General features: G+C 41.3%; 1 protein-coding gene across 1 annotated transcript; it reads right to left on the bottom strand.

Moving 5' to 3' along the window:
- Nucleotides 1–11,796: 11,796 nt before the first annotated feature.
- LOC130879684 (calmodulin-like) lies at nt 11,797–12,595 on the bottom strand. Its single transcript, XM_057778444.1, has one exon. It carries the CDS (start codon nt 12,525–12,527, stop codon nt 12,075–12,077), a length of 453 nt encoding a protein of 150 aa, XP_057634427.1. The 5' UTR covers nt 12,528–12,595; the 3' UTR covers nt 11,797–12,074.
- Between the last annotated feature and the right edge of the window lie 2,122 nt (nt 12,596–14,717).

Below are 14,717 nucleotides of genomic sequence, written 5' to 3'. Positions count from 1 at the left end.
AACTACTCAAAATAGTTTCAGGAAGTACCTGAAACTGACCAGAATCACTAAGACCTTCCCTACCTGAGTAAGCAATAAAAGCTGAGAGATTCTCTGAGACTAAAATAAAGCTGCAAAAAAGACTCAAATACACCAGACTTCAAAGACACTGAGAACAGACCAACTGCATGGAAGAAGCAGAAACCAGCCAATCCGCCTGGAAGAGATTTAGGCTAGCTGAGGCCTCTTGAATGACACTCTCCAACCTGTCGGGCTGCTTGCAGGCTGTGCAGAGCACTCCTGGTACCCAGCTTTGTAAGCTGTCACCTATGCTGGGGTGGGCTTTGGTGATGTAGTTGTCTTTGAATAATTTCTTCTCTTACCTGTAGCACAATTAATAAAAACCCAGAACAGAGGTTGGGGTTCATCTTGAAGGTCAGAAAAGCAAAACAGCCAGTCACTGGCTCTTACCTTTACCTCAATCCAAAATGGCAGTTTCTGTCTCCAGGAATCCTCAGAATGAGACTGAGAATTGTCTCCTCCCGTTTTATAATCCTCTCTAGTGCTGGGATTAAAGGCATGCACCACTACATCACAGTTGCTGGGATTAAAGTTGTGTGTCACCACTTCCTGACCTGTAAGACTGACCAGGTTGGCTGTTGTACTCTGATCTTCGGGAAAGCTTTATTTCTTAAAATACAGATGAAATCTCACTACACCTACCCTTCATCCATATTCCTGTAAGTAACCGAATAAAAGCCATGGCTCACAAAGTTGGACTTCAGTGGTAACTGTACTGCGGTCTGTTGTGGGTCTGTCTGGGGTGAGTAGATGTGTGTGTTGTATCTCCCCAGGAAAAGTTTTGTTACACAAGAGTTGGGTGGGTAGGGAGAAGGGTGGGGTCTGGAAGGAGCTGGGAGAGGCAAAAAAACATAATCAAAATACATGGTATGAAAACATTCTTTTTAATTAAAAAATTTAAACAAAGTTTAGCATCCTTAGTCATCAGGGAAATACAAATTAAACTACTTTGAAATTTCATCTTTACCCCAGTCAGAATAGCTAAGATCCCAAACACAAATATGATAAATGCTGACGTGGATGTGGGAAAAGGAGACACGGATTAGCTGCTGGTAGGAGTGCAAACTGGTGCAGACTCTATGAAAAATAGTGTGGGGGTTCCTCCACAGCCAGAAATAAATCTACTGTAGGGCTCAACTACACCACTCTTGGATCATAACTATATCATTTTTTTTTTCGGTTTTTTGAGAGAGGCTTTCTCTGTGGTTTTGGTTCCTGTCCTGGAACTAGCTCTTGTAGACCAGGCTGGCCTCGAACTCACAGAGATCTGCCTGCCTCTGCCTCCCAAGTGCTGGGATTAAAGGCGTGCGCCACCACCACCCGGCATAACTATATCATTTTAAAAATAAGATTCATTTAAAAAACTTTTAGGTGTGTGTGTGTGTGCACTTGTAAATGCAGTGTCTGCAGAGGCTAGAAGAGGATATTGGATCTACTGTAGGTATAGTTACAGGCAATTCTGACCCTCCTGAAGTTGGTGCTAAGACCTTGCCAGAGCAGTACACGATCCTAACTACTGAGCATCTCTCTAGCCCCATCCCTCCAAACCTTTTGTTCCTTCTTACGTATCAGTTACATAGGCTGACTTGTTTTTGCCACACCCTGTTCCACTGCCTGGCCTCCCCTGCTACAGGTTTCTTAGTTCATATTTGTTCTTTGTTTTTGTCTTTTCTAGCACATCATCCAGGTACAGGAACCAGTCCGACAAAGGCAGCTCAACTCTGATAGTGTGCGGGGATGAAGCCTGGGATGAGCAGAGACAGATGTGGTTGGCCATGCACTAACTGCATGGTTCTGTCTGTGGCAGCTTCCTTGGTGAACACTCTATTTGTGAGACTGTGGACTCTCTATGGGCATTGAGAACAGAGCAAGAAGACAGACAAGAGAGGAAAAATAAGGTGTGAATGTCAAGCCTGGCTTCTCAGGGTGGAGGGCTTTAGCTGAAGAGTCTCTTGGCCTTGGGGACATTTTCCTCTATACAGAGCTAGAAGTGTCCGTGTTTTTGACTGTCCTATGGCTAGTTGATACCTTCTGTGTGACTCTAATCAATCATCTTCCTGGCTGAAGACACTTGGGATTCTATTTTTAAATTATGAATCTTCTCTCAGAATGTAAAGACTGGTTTCGCTTTATTCTCAGACCCCATTTCATGGTGCAGGCCAAATCTCACAGAACTTACTCCAGCTTGAAGCCTAACCAGGCCAAGATTGATTGGTGAACCAGGCATGTCAACCGTCTGAACGTGATGCTTCTGAGCAGACCCCTTGCTTCTTAACCTTGTCATAGTTGTGGTTCATACCCTTTCCTCGGCCAGCCCCTCCCTCAATTCATAAATGTCACGGAGAAAATGAAACTGATCACACTTCCTTCCGGCGAATGAAGCAAGATGCAGCTGCATTTTAGTCTTGAATCGATACTGTCACTGGAACCTGGGTGGGTTTTGTTCCACCCTGCTGAGCCTGTTATGAGCCCTCGTGGCATTGTTCTGTCCTTTTCACGAAGCCCAACAGCATGGTTTCCCAAGCGGATAATAGGATGTCCAATTTGGAAGGGAACAGAGGGAGTGATAGGAAGACGATCACTGTCATGCAGATTCTAGAGCTGTCACTGGGATGACTTTCCTGCCCAAACACACAGCGCTCCTCGAATTAATGACGGTCTATATCCTGAAAACTCATTGTAAATGGCAAAACCCAGCAAGCTCCCAAATGCATTGAATGCCCTAAACTCATAGGCCCCCTTAGATAATTCACACGGCCCATCACAGCGCGCTGCTCACGTGCCTCTCAGTTTTACAGGAGGCTGCAGCTGAAGCTCGCCACCACCTAGCATCAGAAACAATGGGCAACTGTGTGTCACTGTGGGTTTGGGAAAAGAGTCACAATTAAAAATGGTGTGGAATGGTTTATAATGCTTTTGTTGCATCATAAAACCCCCAAATCAAAAGCCCCCAAATTATCATCTCTATCTAGGATTTGTGCTGGGAATCCTCTGTTAAGCAACCTAATCCAAGCAGTTCCTATGGAGAAGAGAAGTCCTCCTCCTCCCGTCCCTACCCCAGTATCACAAAGTGTCTAACGGGGGGGTGGGGGGTAGGGAGGTGGGGGGTGGGGTGGGCACTCTGTGAAAGGGAGTAGAAATCAAAGCCAGAGGGATTATTCTTACTAAGAGACTTTACACCTAACAAAAAGGTTCAAAATACAATAATAAAGCAAAACTTACAAATTCAAAACTGTGTTTTTCTGGTTGGAGAGTGATGTGAGCTGGAGAGGTAGCTCCGTCAATGAAGTTCTTGCTATGTTAGTAGAAGGACCGGAGTCTGGTTCCCCCAGAATCCACATTAAGGAAAATTCAGACATGGCGGTACACTCATACAATCTTTGTGCTGGGGAGGCTTAGCCAGGTCTCCTCGGGGCTCTCTAGCCATCCAGCCTCACCTTCTTTGTGACTCAGGTCCAGAGAGAGAAGTCGGTCTCCAAAACTAAGATGCATGGTGCCTGAGGATGCCGGCTGCCCTCTAGCGGTCATATGCATGAATAAACATGGGCACCTGCATACACATGAGAGTACATACACAATATAAACAAAATTATTGATTAAAGACCTCAATATCAGTTCGAACACACTGAACCTGATAGAAGAGAAAGTGGGAAATACTCTACAACACATGGGCACAGGAGACCACTTCCTACGTATAACCCCAGCAGCACAGACAATAAGGGCAACATTGAATAAATGGGACCTCCTGAAACTGAGAAGCTTCTGTAAAGCAAAGGACACTGTCATTAAGACAAAAAGGCAACCCACTGACTGGGAGAAGATCTTCACCAACCCCGCAACTGACAAAGGTCTGATCTCCAAAATATATAAAGAATTCAAGAAACTAGACCGTAAAAGGCTAATCAACCCAATTATAAAATAGGGCACTGAGCTGAACAGAGAATTCTCAACAGAAGAAGTTCAAATAGCCAAAAGACACTTAAGGTCATGCTCAACTTCCTTAGCGATCAGGGAATAAGACAACATTAAGATACCATCTTACACCTGTTAGAATGGCTAAAATCAAAAATACCAATGATAGCCTTTGCTGGAGAGGTTGTGGAGAAAGGGGTACGCTCATCCATTGCTGGTGGGAATGCCAACTTGTGCAACCACTTTGGAAAGCAGTGTGGCGGTTTCTCAGGAAATTCGGGATCAACCTACCCCTGGACCCAGCAATACCACTCTTGGGAATATACCCAAGAGATGCCCTATCATACAACAAAAGTATATGCTCAACTATGTTCATAGCAGCATTGTTTGTAATAGCCAGAACCTGGAAACAACCAAGATGCCCTTCAATGGAAGAATGGATGCAGAAAGTGTGGAATATATACATATTAGAGTACTACTCAGCAGTAAAAAACAATGACTTCTTGAATTTTGCATGCAAATGGATGGAAATAGAAAACACTATCCTGAGTGAGGTAAGCCAGACCCAAAAAGAGGAACATGGGATGTACTCACTCATAATTGGTTTCTAGCCATAAATAAAGGACATTGAGCCTATAATTCGTGATCCTAGAGAAGTTAAATAAGAAGGTGAACCCAAAGAAAAACATATAGGCATCCTCCTGAATATTAACCTTCATCAGGCGATGAAAGGAGACAGAGGCAGAGACCCACATTGGAGCACCGGACTGAAATCCCAAGGTCCAATTCAGGAGCAGGAGAGAGAACACGAGCAAGAAACTCAGGACCGCGAGGGGTGCACCCACATACTGAGACAATGGAGATGATCTTTCGGGAACTCACCAAGGCCAGCTGGACTGGGTCTGAAAAAGCATGGGATAAAACCGGACTCGCTGAACATAGTGGACAATGAGGACTGCTGAGAAGTCAAGAACAATGGCACTGGGTTTTGATCCTACTGCACATACTGGCTTTGTGGGAGCCTAGGCAGTTTGGATGCTCACCTTACTAGACCTGGATGGAGGTGGGAGGTCCTTGGACTTCCCACAGGGCAGGGAACCCTGACTGCTCTTTGGGCTGATGAGGGAGGGGGACTTGATTGTGGGAGTGGGAGGGAAATGGGAGGCGGTGGCGGGGAGGAGGCAGAAATCTTGAATAAATAAATAAATAAAATAAACAAAATTATTTTTAAAAAGCTCCCATAATTCAGAGCAGGAGGTTGTATATCAGGGTCCTCATATTTATTCAAGCAAGAGGAGATCGTGGGGGTGGGGGATGGAAGCACCCAAAGAACAGTATGGATACAAGGCCAGCCAGGATACAAGGCCAGCCAGGATACAAGGCCAGCCCACAAACAGTGAAAAAGAGAGATGCATATCTTCAAAGCCCAGGGCTGCTTGCAATTCTGCATAACAGGGTGTGGATATAAACAGATGTTTCCTTGGAATAGGGACATAGATATTGACTGTAGTTGGGTCCTGTTTTAAAAGTAAGTAATCTCACCAGGTCACATGCTGTAGGACAATGAGTCTTGGAACACAAGGTTTAGGCAGCCTCAGGAAATTCCCACAAGCTTTTATGAACTGAACTCTTCCTCGAAAGCTACACCCGTGCTGAAGATTCTAAAACGCTGATTGGTTAGAACAGTGGTTCTCAACCTTCCTAATATTACGACCCTTTAATGCAGTTCCTCATGCTGTGGTGACCAACTCCCCCTATAATATTATTTCATTGCTACTTCATAACTGGCATTTTGGCAATGCTATGAATCATAATATAAATATCTGATATGCAGTATATCTGATATGTGCTCCCCTAAAGGGGTTGTGGTCCACAGGTTGAGAACAGCTAGATTAGAACATGGTTGGAATGTGGCAGATCAAGAGACAATTTTTCTTGGCTACCTTTTGTTTCCTAAATACCCATATTGTTCACATCTATGTCTGACTTAACTCCTTTTCAGCTACCTCATTAAAACCCTTGAAATATATCAAAAGTTAAAATGTCATCAAACAGCATCTGAACAAGGTTTCCTTACTTAGTTGGAACCCAGCTACCTCTTCTCTCTGGCAATGTGTTTGATAAGTGCTTTGACTTTGTCATTTTTTTTTTCTTTCTGTGACTACAAAGGTGACTATAATAACTTCTGTATCAGACAACGGAGGGCAGTCTGAATCTGTTCCCAGGCTGCGGTCACCCAGATCTGGCTCAGAATAAGATACCTCCTATACTAGAACTGTGTTTTATGTTGATGTTTGTTGACTTTTTAAAAATAGATTAAAAAACATACCAATCCAAGTCCACACTCCCTCCCCTCTTCCCATTCCCTCCACACACCTTCCCACAGCACCCCCATCCAATCCTCAGAGAGGGTAAGGCACACTGCTTTGTGGAAGGTTCAAGGCCCTTCCTACTATATCTAGGCTGAGCAAGGTATACATACAAAGAGAATAGGTTCCCCAAAAGCCAGTACATGCAATAGGGATAAATCCTGGTGCTACCTCAGTCTGCCTCACATTGATATTTTTTAAGTCAGAAAAGGGTTTTGAGGATCCTGTGTGTCTACAAGTGATAAAGTTTAGTGTATGACATGGAGAAATCAGTTCTGCCTAGGGTTGTCATGATGACATGACTTCAACTTCTTTGTTTTCCAAACATGTCTGTGAAATGGAACAGCTCCCACATACAGAGGAAGAGTGCACAGCTGAGTACACCTTCCTTCAGGAATGGTGAGCACAGACTCAGAGAGTGAGAAGAGAACAAAATGGGCTGAAGGGTCAGAGATCTAAAGAAAACCAGGACCCAACAAGGCTACGCCGAGCAGCAAGAAACACATCACTGGCAGTAAGAGGAGCCACTGAAAACCAAAGAACTACCACAAGCAGGAATTTTTATCTATTTATCTATCAGTGTTGTAATAAGAGCGGCAGGGCTAAGTTCCTAGCACCCGACGCCACTTAGCGGCGGGCTGCTTCCCACCGCCACCCAGCTAGCTTTACCCGAAATAATTACACGGAAACTGTATTCTTTTAATCACTGCCTGGCCCATTAGTTCCAGTCTCTTATTGGCTAGCTCTTACATATTGATCTAACCCATTTCTAATATTCTGTGTAGCACAACGAGTTGGCTTACCAGGGAAGATCTTAACCTGCGTCTGTCTGGAGTGGGAGAATCATGGTGACTCCTCACTCGGCTTCTTTCTCCCAGCATTTTGTTCTGTCTACTCCACCCACCTAAGGGTTGGCCTATCAAATGGGCCTAAGCAGTTTCTTTATTAGTTAACCAATGAAAGCAACAGATAGATAAAGACCCACCTCCATCATATCAGTTTGTCTTTCTGTCTGTCTGTCTGGCTTTCTGCCCATCTGCCTATCTATCTATCTGCCTATCTATCTGCCTATCTATCTGCCTATCTATCTGCCTATCTATCTGCCTATCTATCTATCTATCTATCTATCTATCTATCTATCTATCTATCTATCTATCTATCTATCATTTTATCTATCATCTGTTCGTTTGTTTATTCTTCTCTCATATATATTGATGATGTCTTTTGCCTATCAAAAACTTTTCAGTTTTATGAGGTTGTATTTTGTAATTGCTGATCTGATAGCCTGTGCTATCAGATGTTTGTCTAGGATGACAAACATTTCTTTACGTGCTTCTTGACCATTTGAGATTCCTTTGAATTCTCTGATCTAATCTTGTGATATCTTAGTTTAAGATGTGTTACATTCATTTATGCTACGGAGTATTTGTCTAATGACACAAAGATGTGTTGCATTTTTTATATTGCATTTGTTTAACTCTGTGAAGCTGTGTTACTTTGCCTGCTTAAAATACCTGATTGTTCTAATAAAGATAGGCAGGAGAGGGATAGGTAGGGCTATCAAGCAGAGAGAATAAATAGGAGAAGAAGTCTAGGTTCGAGAGAAAAAAAGTGGAGGAGCAAGAAAAGGAGAAGGGGAGGAGGATGGCAGGGGCCAGCCAGCCAGCCAGCCAGCCACACAGCCATTAGTGTTCTCTTCAGGAAGTGGTCTCCTGTGCCAATGCGTTCAAGGCTAGTTCCCAGTTTCTCTTCTATCAGGTTCAGTGTGTCTGGTTTTATGTTGAGGTCTTTGATCCACTTGGACTTGAGTTTTTTGCAGAGTGATTGATATGAATTTAACAGCATTCTTCTACATGCCAACATCCAGTTAGAGCAGTACCATTTCTTGAAGGTGCTTTCTTTTTTCATTGTATAGTTCTAGCTTTATAAAAAAAATCAGGTGGCTATACATGTGTGGATTTATATCTGGGTCTTTGATTCTATTCCTCTGATCAGCTTGTCTTTTTATGGCAATACCATGCTTTTTTAAATAAATTACTTTTGCTCTGTAGTACAGTCTGAAATTAGGAATGGTAATGTCTCCAGAAGATTTATTAGTGTTCAGGATTATTTTAGCTATCTTGGCTTTTCTGTTTTCTGTATGAAGTTGAGTGTTATTCTTTCAAGATCTGTAAAGAATTGTATTGTAATTTTGATGGGGATTGCATTGAATCTGTAGGTCATTTTAGGTAAGATAGACATTTTTAATGTTAATCCTACCAATCCATGATCATAGGAGTCTTTCCATCTTCTGATAGCTTCTTCAATTTCTTGAAGACTTGAAGTTATTTCATACAAGTCTTTCATTTATTTGGTTAAAATTACCCCCAAGATATTTTATACTATTTGTGGCTATTGTAAAGGATGTTGTTTCTCTGATTTCTTCCTCAGGCCATTTGCCACTAATGTGTTGGAGGACTACTTATTTTTTGAGTTAATCTTGTAGTTAACTACTTTGCTGAAGGTGTTTATTTCCCTGGTAGAATTTTGGGGGCCTCTTATTTATACTACCATATCATCTGCAAGTAATGATACTTTGACTTCTTCTTTTTCAATTTGTATCTCCTTGATCTTTTGTTGTTTTATTGCTCTAGCTAGAACTTCAAGTGTTATATTGAATAGGTATGGAAAGAGTGGACAGCCTTGTCTTGTTCTTGATTTTATTGGAATTACATTGAGTTTCTCTCCACTTAATATGATGATGGCAATAGGTTTGTTATAAATTGCCTTTATTATATTTAGATATATTCCTTGTATCTCTGATCTCTCCAAGACTTTTATCATGAAGGGGTGTTGAATTTTGTCAAAGGCTTTTTCAGAATCTAATGAGATGATCATGTGTTTTTTTTCTTTCAGTATGTTTACATGGTGGATTATATTGACAGATTTACATATGTTGAACCATCTCTGCTTCTCTGAGATGCAGCCTACTTGCTTAGATCTTTTTGATGTGTCCTTGAATTAGGTTTGGGAGTATTCTTATAAAGCATCAATGTTTATGAGGGGGATTGGTCTGTAGTTCTCTTTCTTTGTTGAGTCTTTGTGTGGTTTGGGTATCAGGGTGACTGTAGCCTCATAAAACGAATTTGGCAATATTTTTTTCTGTTTTGATTTTGTGGAATAAGTTGAGGAGTATTGGCATTAGCTCTTCCTTGAGAGTATGGTAGAATTCTGTGTTTGCTAAACTAGTCCTGGACTATTTTTGGTTGGGAGACTTTTAATGGCTGCATCTATTTCCTTAGGGGTTATAAGTCTATTCAGATTGTTTATCTGATCTTGATTTAATTTTAGTAAGTGGTATCTATGGAGACATTTTACCATTTTGGTTAGATTCTCTAATTTTTTTGGAGTACAGGCTTAATGGGTATGACCATATGATTCTTTGGATTTCCTTGGTGTCTGTTTTATGTTCTTTTTGTTTCTGATTTTGTTAATTTGGATATTCTCTCTCTATCTTTTAGTTAGTTTGGATGATGGTTTGTCTATCTTGTTGATTTTCTCAAAGAACCAACTCTTGGTTTCATAGAGTCTTTTTACTGTTCTCTTTGTTTCTATTTTATTGATTTCAGCCAGAGTTTGATTATTTCCTATTGTCTATTCCTCTTGGGTGTGTTTGCTTCTTTTTGCTCTAGAGGTTTCAGATATGCTGTTAAGTTGCAAGAACGAGACCTCTCCAGTTTCCTTATGAAGGCACTTAGTGCTATGAACTTTTAGCACCACTTTCATTGTATTTAACATGTCTGGGTATGTTATGCATTCATTTCCATTGAATTCTAGGAGGTTTTCAATTTCTTTTTTATTTCTGCCTTGACCTAGTAGTAATTCAATAGAGAGCTGTTCAGTTTCTATGAATTTATAGGCTTTCTGTTGTTTCTGAAACCCAGCTTTAATCCATGGTGATCTACTAGGATACAGGGGTTATTTCAATGTTTTTTTTATCTGTTGAGATTTGCTTTGTGACCGAGAATGTGGTCAGTTTTGGAGATGGTTCCATGAGGTGCTGAGAACGAAGTATTTTCTTTTGTGTTTGCGTGAAATGTTCTACAGTTGTCTGTTAGGTCCATTCGGTTCATACCTTTTGTTAGCTCCTTTATTTCTCTGTTTAGTTTTTGTTTGGTTGACCTATCCATTGGTGAGTGTGGGCTATTGAAGTCTTCCACTCTTAATGTGTGAGGTTTGATGTGTGACTTAAGCTTTAGTAATGTCTCTCTTACCAATGGGTGCTTGTGTGTTTGGGGGCATAGATGTTAAATATCGAAACATCATCTTGGTAGATATTTCCTTTGATAAGTATGAAGTGTCATTTCCTATATTTTTTGATTAATTTTGGTTTGAACTCTATTTTATTAAATATTAGAATAGTTACACCAGTTTGCGTCTTGGGTCCATGGCTTGGTGAGGTGGTTTGAATAGGAATGGCCCCCGTATACTTGGCCCATAGGGAGTGGCACCATTAGTAGGTGTGGCCTTGCTGGAGGAAGTGTGTCACTTTGGGGGTGGGCTGTGAGGTCTCATATGCTAAAGGTATGCCAATTATGGGACATGGTCTTCTTCTATTGTCTTTGGATCAAGATGCAGAACTCTCAGCTCCTTTTCCAGCACCATGTCTGCCTGTATGCCTCCATGTTGTGCAATGATAATGACTTAACCTCTAAAAATGTAAGCCAGCCCCAATTACATGGTCTCCTTTATAAGAGTTGCTATAGTCATTGTATCTCTTCACAACAATAGAAACCCTAAGACACTTAGAAAATCTTTTTCTAACCTTTTACTCTGAGGTAATTTCTATCTTTGATATTGAGGTGTGTTTCTTGTATGCAGCAGAAGGATGGATTCTGTTTTCTCACTCATTCTGTTATCCTGTATCTTTTTTTTTTTTTGGGTAAATTGTCATTTTTTTTTATTGGAAAACAAATATACAACTTGGAATGGATTTGAGGCAAATTGTGCCATAAGCAGATTTTTAAGTGGCTAAACAAAGTTTAAAAAGCAAGTAACAATAAAAGAAAATGCTTCTGGTACAATACCAGCAGTACAAAAAAATAGTGTACGAGTACCTGGATAAAACACCCGTTTTGCAATAGTGCAACTTTGAAGAACATACTGTTGACGGTCCACAGTCCACGCAGAGTTACAACTCCACACTTCAACAATAACATGCTGGGCCGGGCGGTGGTGGTGCACGCCTTTAATCCCAGCACTTGGGAGGCAGAGGCAGGTGAATCTCTGTGAGTTCGAGACCAGCCTGGTCTACAAGAGCTAGTTCCAGGACAGGCTCCCAAACCACAGAGAAACCCTGTCTCGAAAAACCAAAAAAAAACCAAAAAAACAAACAAAACAAAACAAAACAAAAAAAAACCAATAACATGCTGACAGTTCCTAAAAACTACTTTAAAAAGGCATAACCCAGATGTTCCCTCACTTGCCAACTCCATCTAAGTTTAGATGTGCAGAAGAGCTTGGATATATCCAGAGTAAGCCACATGCAACATGTTACTTGATCAATTTCCTAAAATAAGGTTTAAGGACAATGACAGAAGACAAGGGAAGAAAACTTGGAGGGATGAAATCCTAATTACTATACATGCATATTTTTTGACAGTAGGGGGAAACCTTTTACAGATAAGTTACAAACAAAGAAAAGGCAAATAAACAATTTTGTACAAGAAATTTAACACATTCTGTACAATGTCTTCACTTTGCTGTCATCATTTGTACAAACTCTTCATAGTTTACCTGCCCGTCACCATCAATATCTGCTTCCCTGATCATCTCATCAACCTCTTCATCTGTCAGCTTCTCTCCAAGGTTTGTCATCACGTGACGAAGCTCTGCTGCACTGATATAGCCATTGCCGTCCTTATCAAACACGCGGAATGCTTCTCTGATTTCCTCTTCACTGTCTGTTGTATCTTTCATTTTTCTTGCCATCATTGTCAAAAATTCAGGGAAGTCAATTGTGCCATTACCATCTGCATTTACTTCATTAATCATGTCCTGTAGCTCTGCTTCTGTGGGGTTCTGCCCGAGAGACCTCATCACAGTCCCCAGCTCCTTTGTTGTTATAGTCCCATCACCATCCTTGTCAAATAGTGAGAAGGCTTCTTTGAATTCTGCAATCTGCTCTTCAGTCAGTTGGTCAGCCATGCTGCAAGGGCTTCGGGTTTCCGAGACGCGACCACACAACCACTCAGCTCGCTCGCTCCGCTCGGACTAATTCTATCCTGTATCTTTTTATTGAGGAATTAAGTCCACTGATTTCAAGAGATATTAATGACCAATGATTGTTAATTCCTGGTATTTTGCTGCTGTTGTTGGCGGTGGTGGTAGAGTGTGTGTGTTTTCTTTCTTTTGGTTTTTCTGGTATGAAATTATTTATTTCCTGTGTTTTTATGGGTGTACTTAACCACCTTGTGTTAGAATTTTCCTTCATGTACTTCCTGTAGGGCCAGATTTGTAGATAGATATTGTTTAAATTTGGCTTTTTTCATGGAATATCTTGCTTTCTCCATCTATGGTAATTGAAAGTTTTGTTGGGTATAGTAGTTTGGGTTGACATCTATGGTCCATTAGAGTCTGCAGGACATCTGTTCAGGTCCTTCTGGTTTTCACAATCTCCATTGAGAAGTCAACTGTTATTCTGATAGGTATGCTTTTCTATGTTACTTGGCCTTTCACCTTGTAGCTTTTAATATTCTTTCTTTGTGACCAGCCTGGTCTACAAGAGCTAGTTTCAGGATAGGCTCCAAATCTACAGAGAAACCCTGTCTTGAAAAATCAAAAACCAAAAAAATTTCTTTCTTTGTTTTATATGTTTAGTGTTTTGATTATTATGTGACGAGGGACATTTTTTTCTGGTCCATTGTGTTGGGTGTTCTGTAAGCTTCTTAGACCTTTATAAGCATGTTCTTCTTTATGTTATGAAAAATTTCTTATATGATCTTGTTAAAAATGTTTTCTGGGCCTTTGAGCTGGGATTCATTTCCTTCTGTTCCTATTATTCTTAGGTTTGTTCTTTTCATAGTGTCCCAAATTCCTAGATGCTTTGTGTCAGGAATTTTTTAGACTTAACATTTTCTTTGACTGATATATCTATGTCTTCTGTCTTATCACCAATGCCTGAGATTCTCTCTCCCATCTCTTGTATTCTGTTGGTAATGCTTGTGTCTGTAGTTCCTATTAAATTGCCTAGATTTTCCGTTTCCAGAATTTCTTTAGTATGTGTTTTCTTTATTGTTTCTATATCCATTTTCAAGTCTTGAACAGTTTTATTCAGTTCCTTCAACTGTTTGTTTTTTCTTGGCTTTCTTTAAGGAATTTATTAATTTCCTCCAATTTTGTATGATTTTCTGCCTTTTATTGAGAGATTTACTCATTTCCCCAATTGTTTGTGTTTTCCTGCCTTTCTTTGAGGGATTTATTCATTTCCTCTTTAAGGACTTTTGTCACCTTCTTAAAGTTGATCTTAAGGTTGTTTTCCTGTGCTTCAGCTATGATGAGATATTCAGGGATTTCTGTAGCTGGGCTCTGGTGGTGCCATATTGCCCTGGCAATTGTTGGCTGTGTTCTAGACATCTGGGTTTGGGGTGATTATAGATCTGGTGCCAATTCTGAGTTTGTCTTTGTTGGATGGGTGTTTTGTTCCTTGGCTTCTGTTTCCTCTTTGGTTTCTGGTCTTTGTGGCCTGGATTTCTGGTGGCTGGCATGACCTGTCGTCCAGCAGGGAGTCTTCATCCAAGTTGGGGGCAGGACTTCTGGCAGTTAGCCTTTGGCCCAGCATGGTGTCTCTGCCTCAGTTGGGGGTGGGATATGGTGATGAGTAGGAAAGTGGAGGTTGGGGATGGTTTGGGGGCACTGAGAGAGAGGAAGAGGTCCGGTAAGCTGCCTGTCTGGAATTCTGGCAGCTGGTATGGTCTCTGGTCTCTGCTTGAGTTTGCCTATCTGTTCTTCTGGCTGGTGTGGTCTGATTTTTTTTGGGGGAGGGGGCGGCTGGCATAGCCTGTACCTATTCTACAGACTGGTATGGCCTATACTTGAGCAGAGGGTAACTGTTTGAAGTGTGTGTGTGTGGGGGGGGTGACATGGCATTGGGGGGTGAGCATTGGGGTGGGAGAGGGTGACAGCAGGTTGGATCTTTGGGATCTGAGGGTGTGGGAGGTTCTGAGTGCAGGTGGGCCTCTTACCTGGTCATAGGATTCCACAGTGAGGAATTTTCTTGGAATGCTAATACATATCATTCTTGATATTCTGCAGTGGATTACTTGACATGTTGAAATCCTGGGCCAAACTAATAGCCAAGGTTGATTACATGTATTGCATCGCCTGTGCGCACGGAGA

This window comes from Chionomys nivalis, chromosome 1, assembly GCF_950005125.1.
Source record: "Chionomys nivalis chromosome 1, mChiNiv1.1, whole genome shotgun sequence".
Classification (NCBI taxonomy): Eukaryota; Metazoa; Chordata; class Mammalia; order Rodentia; family Cricetidae; genus Chionomys; species Chionomys nivalis.
The sequence above is the reverse complement of the archived record's forward strand: the minus strand, read 5'-3'. Positions and strand labels throughout refer to the sequence as shown.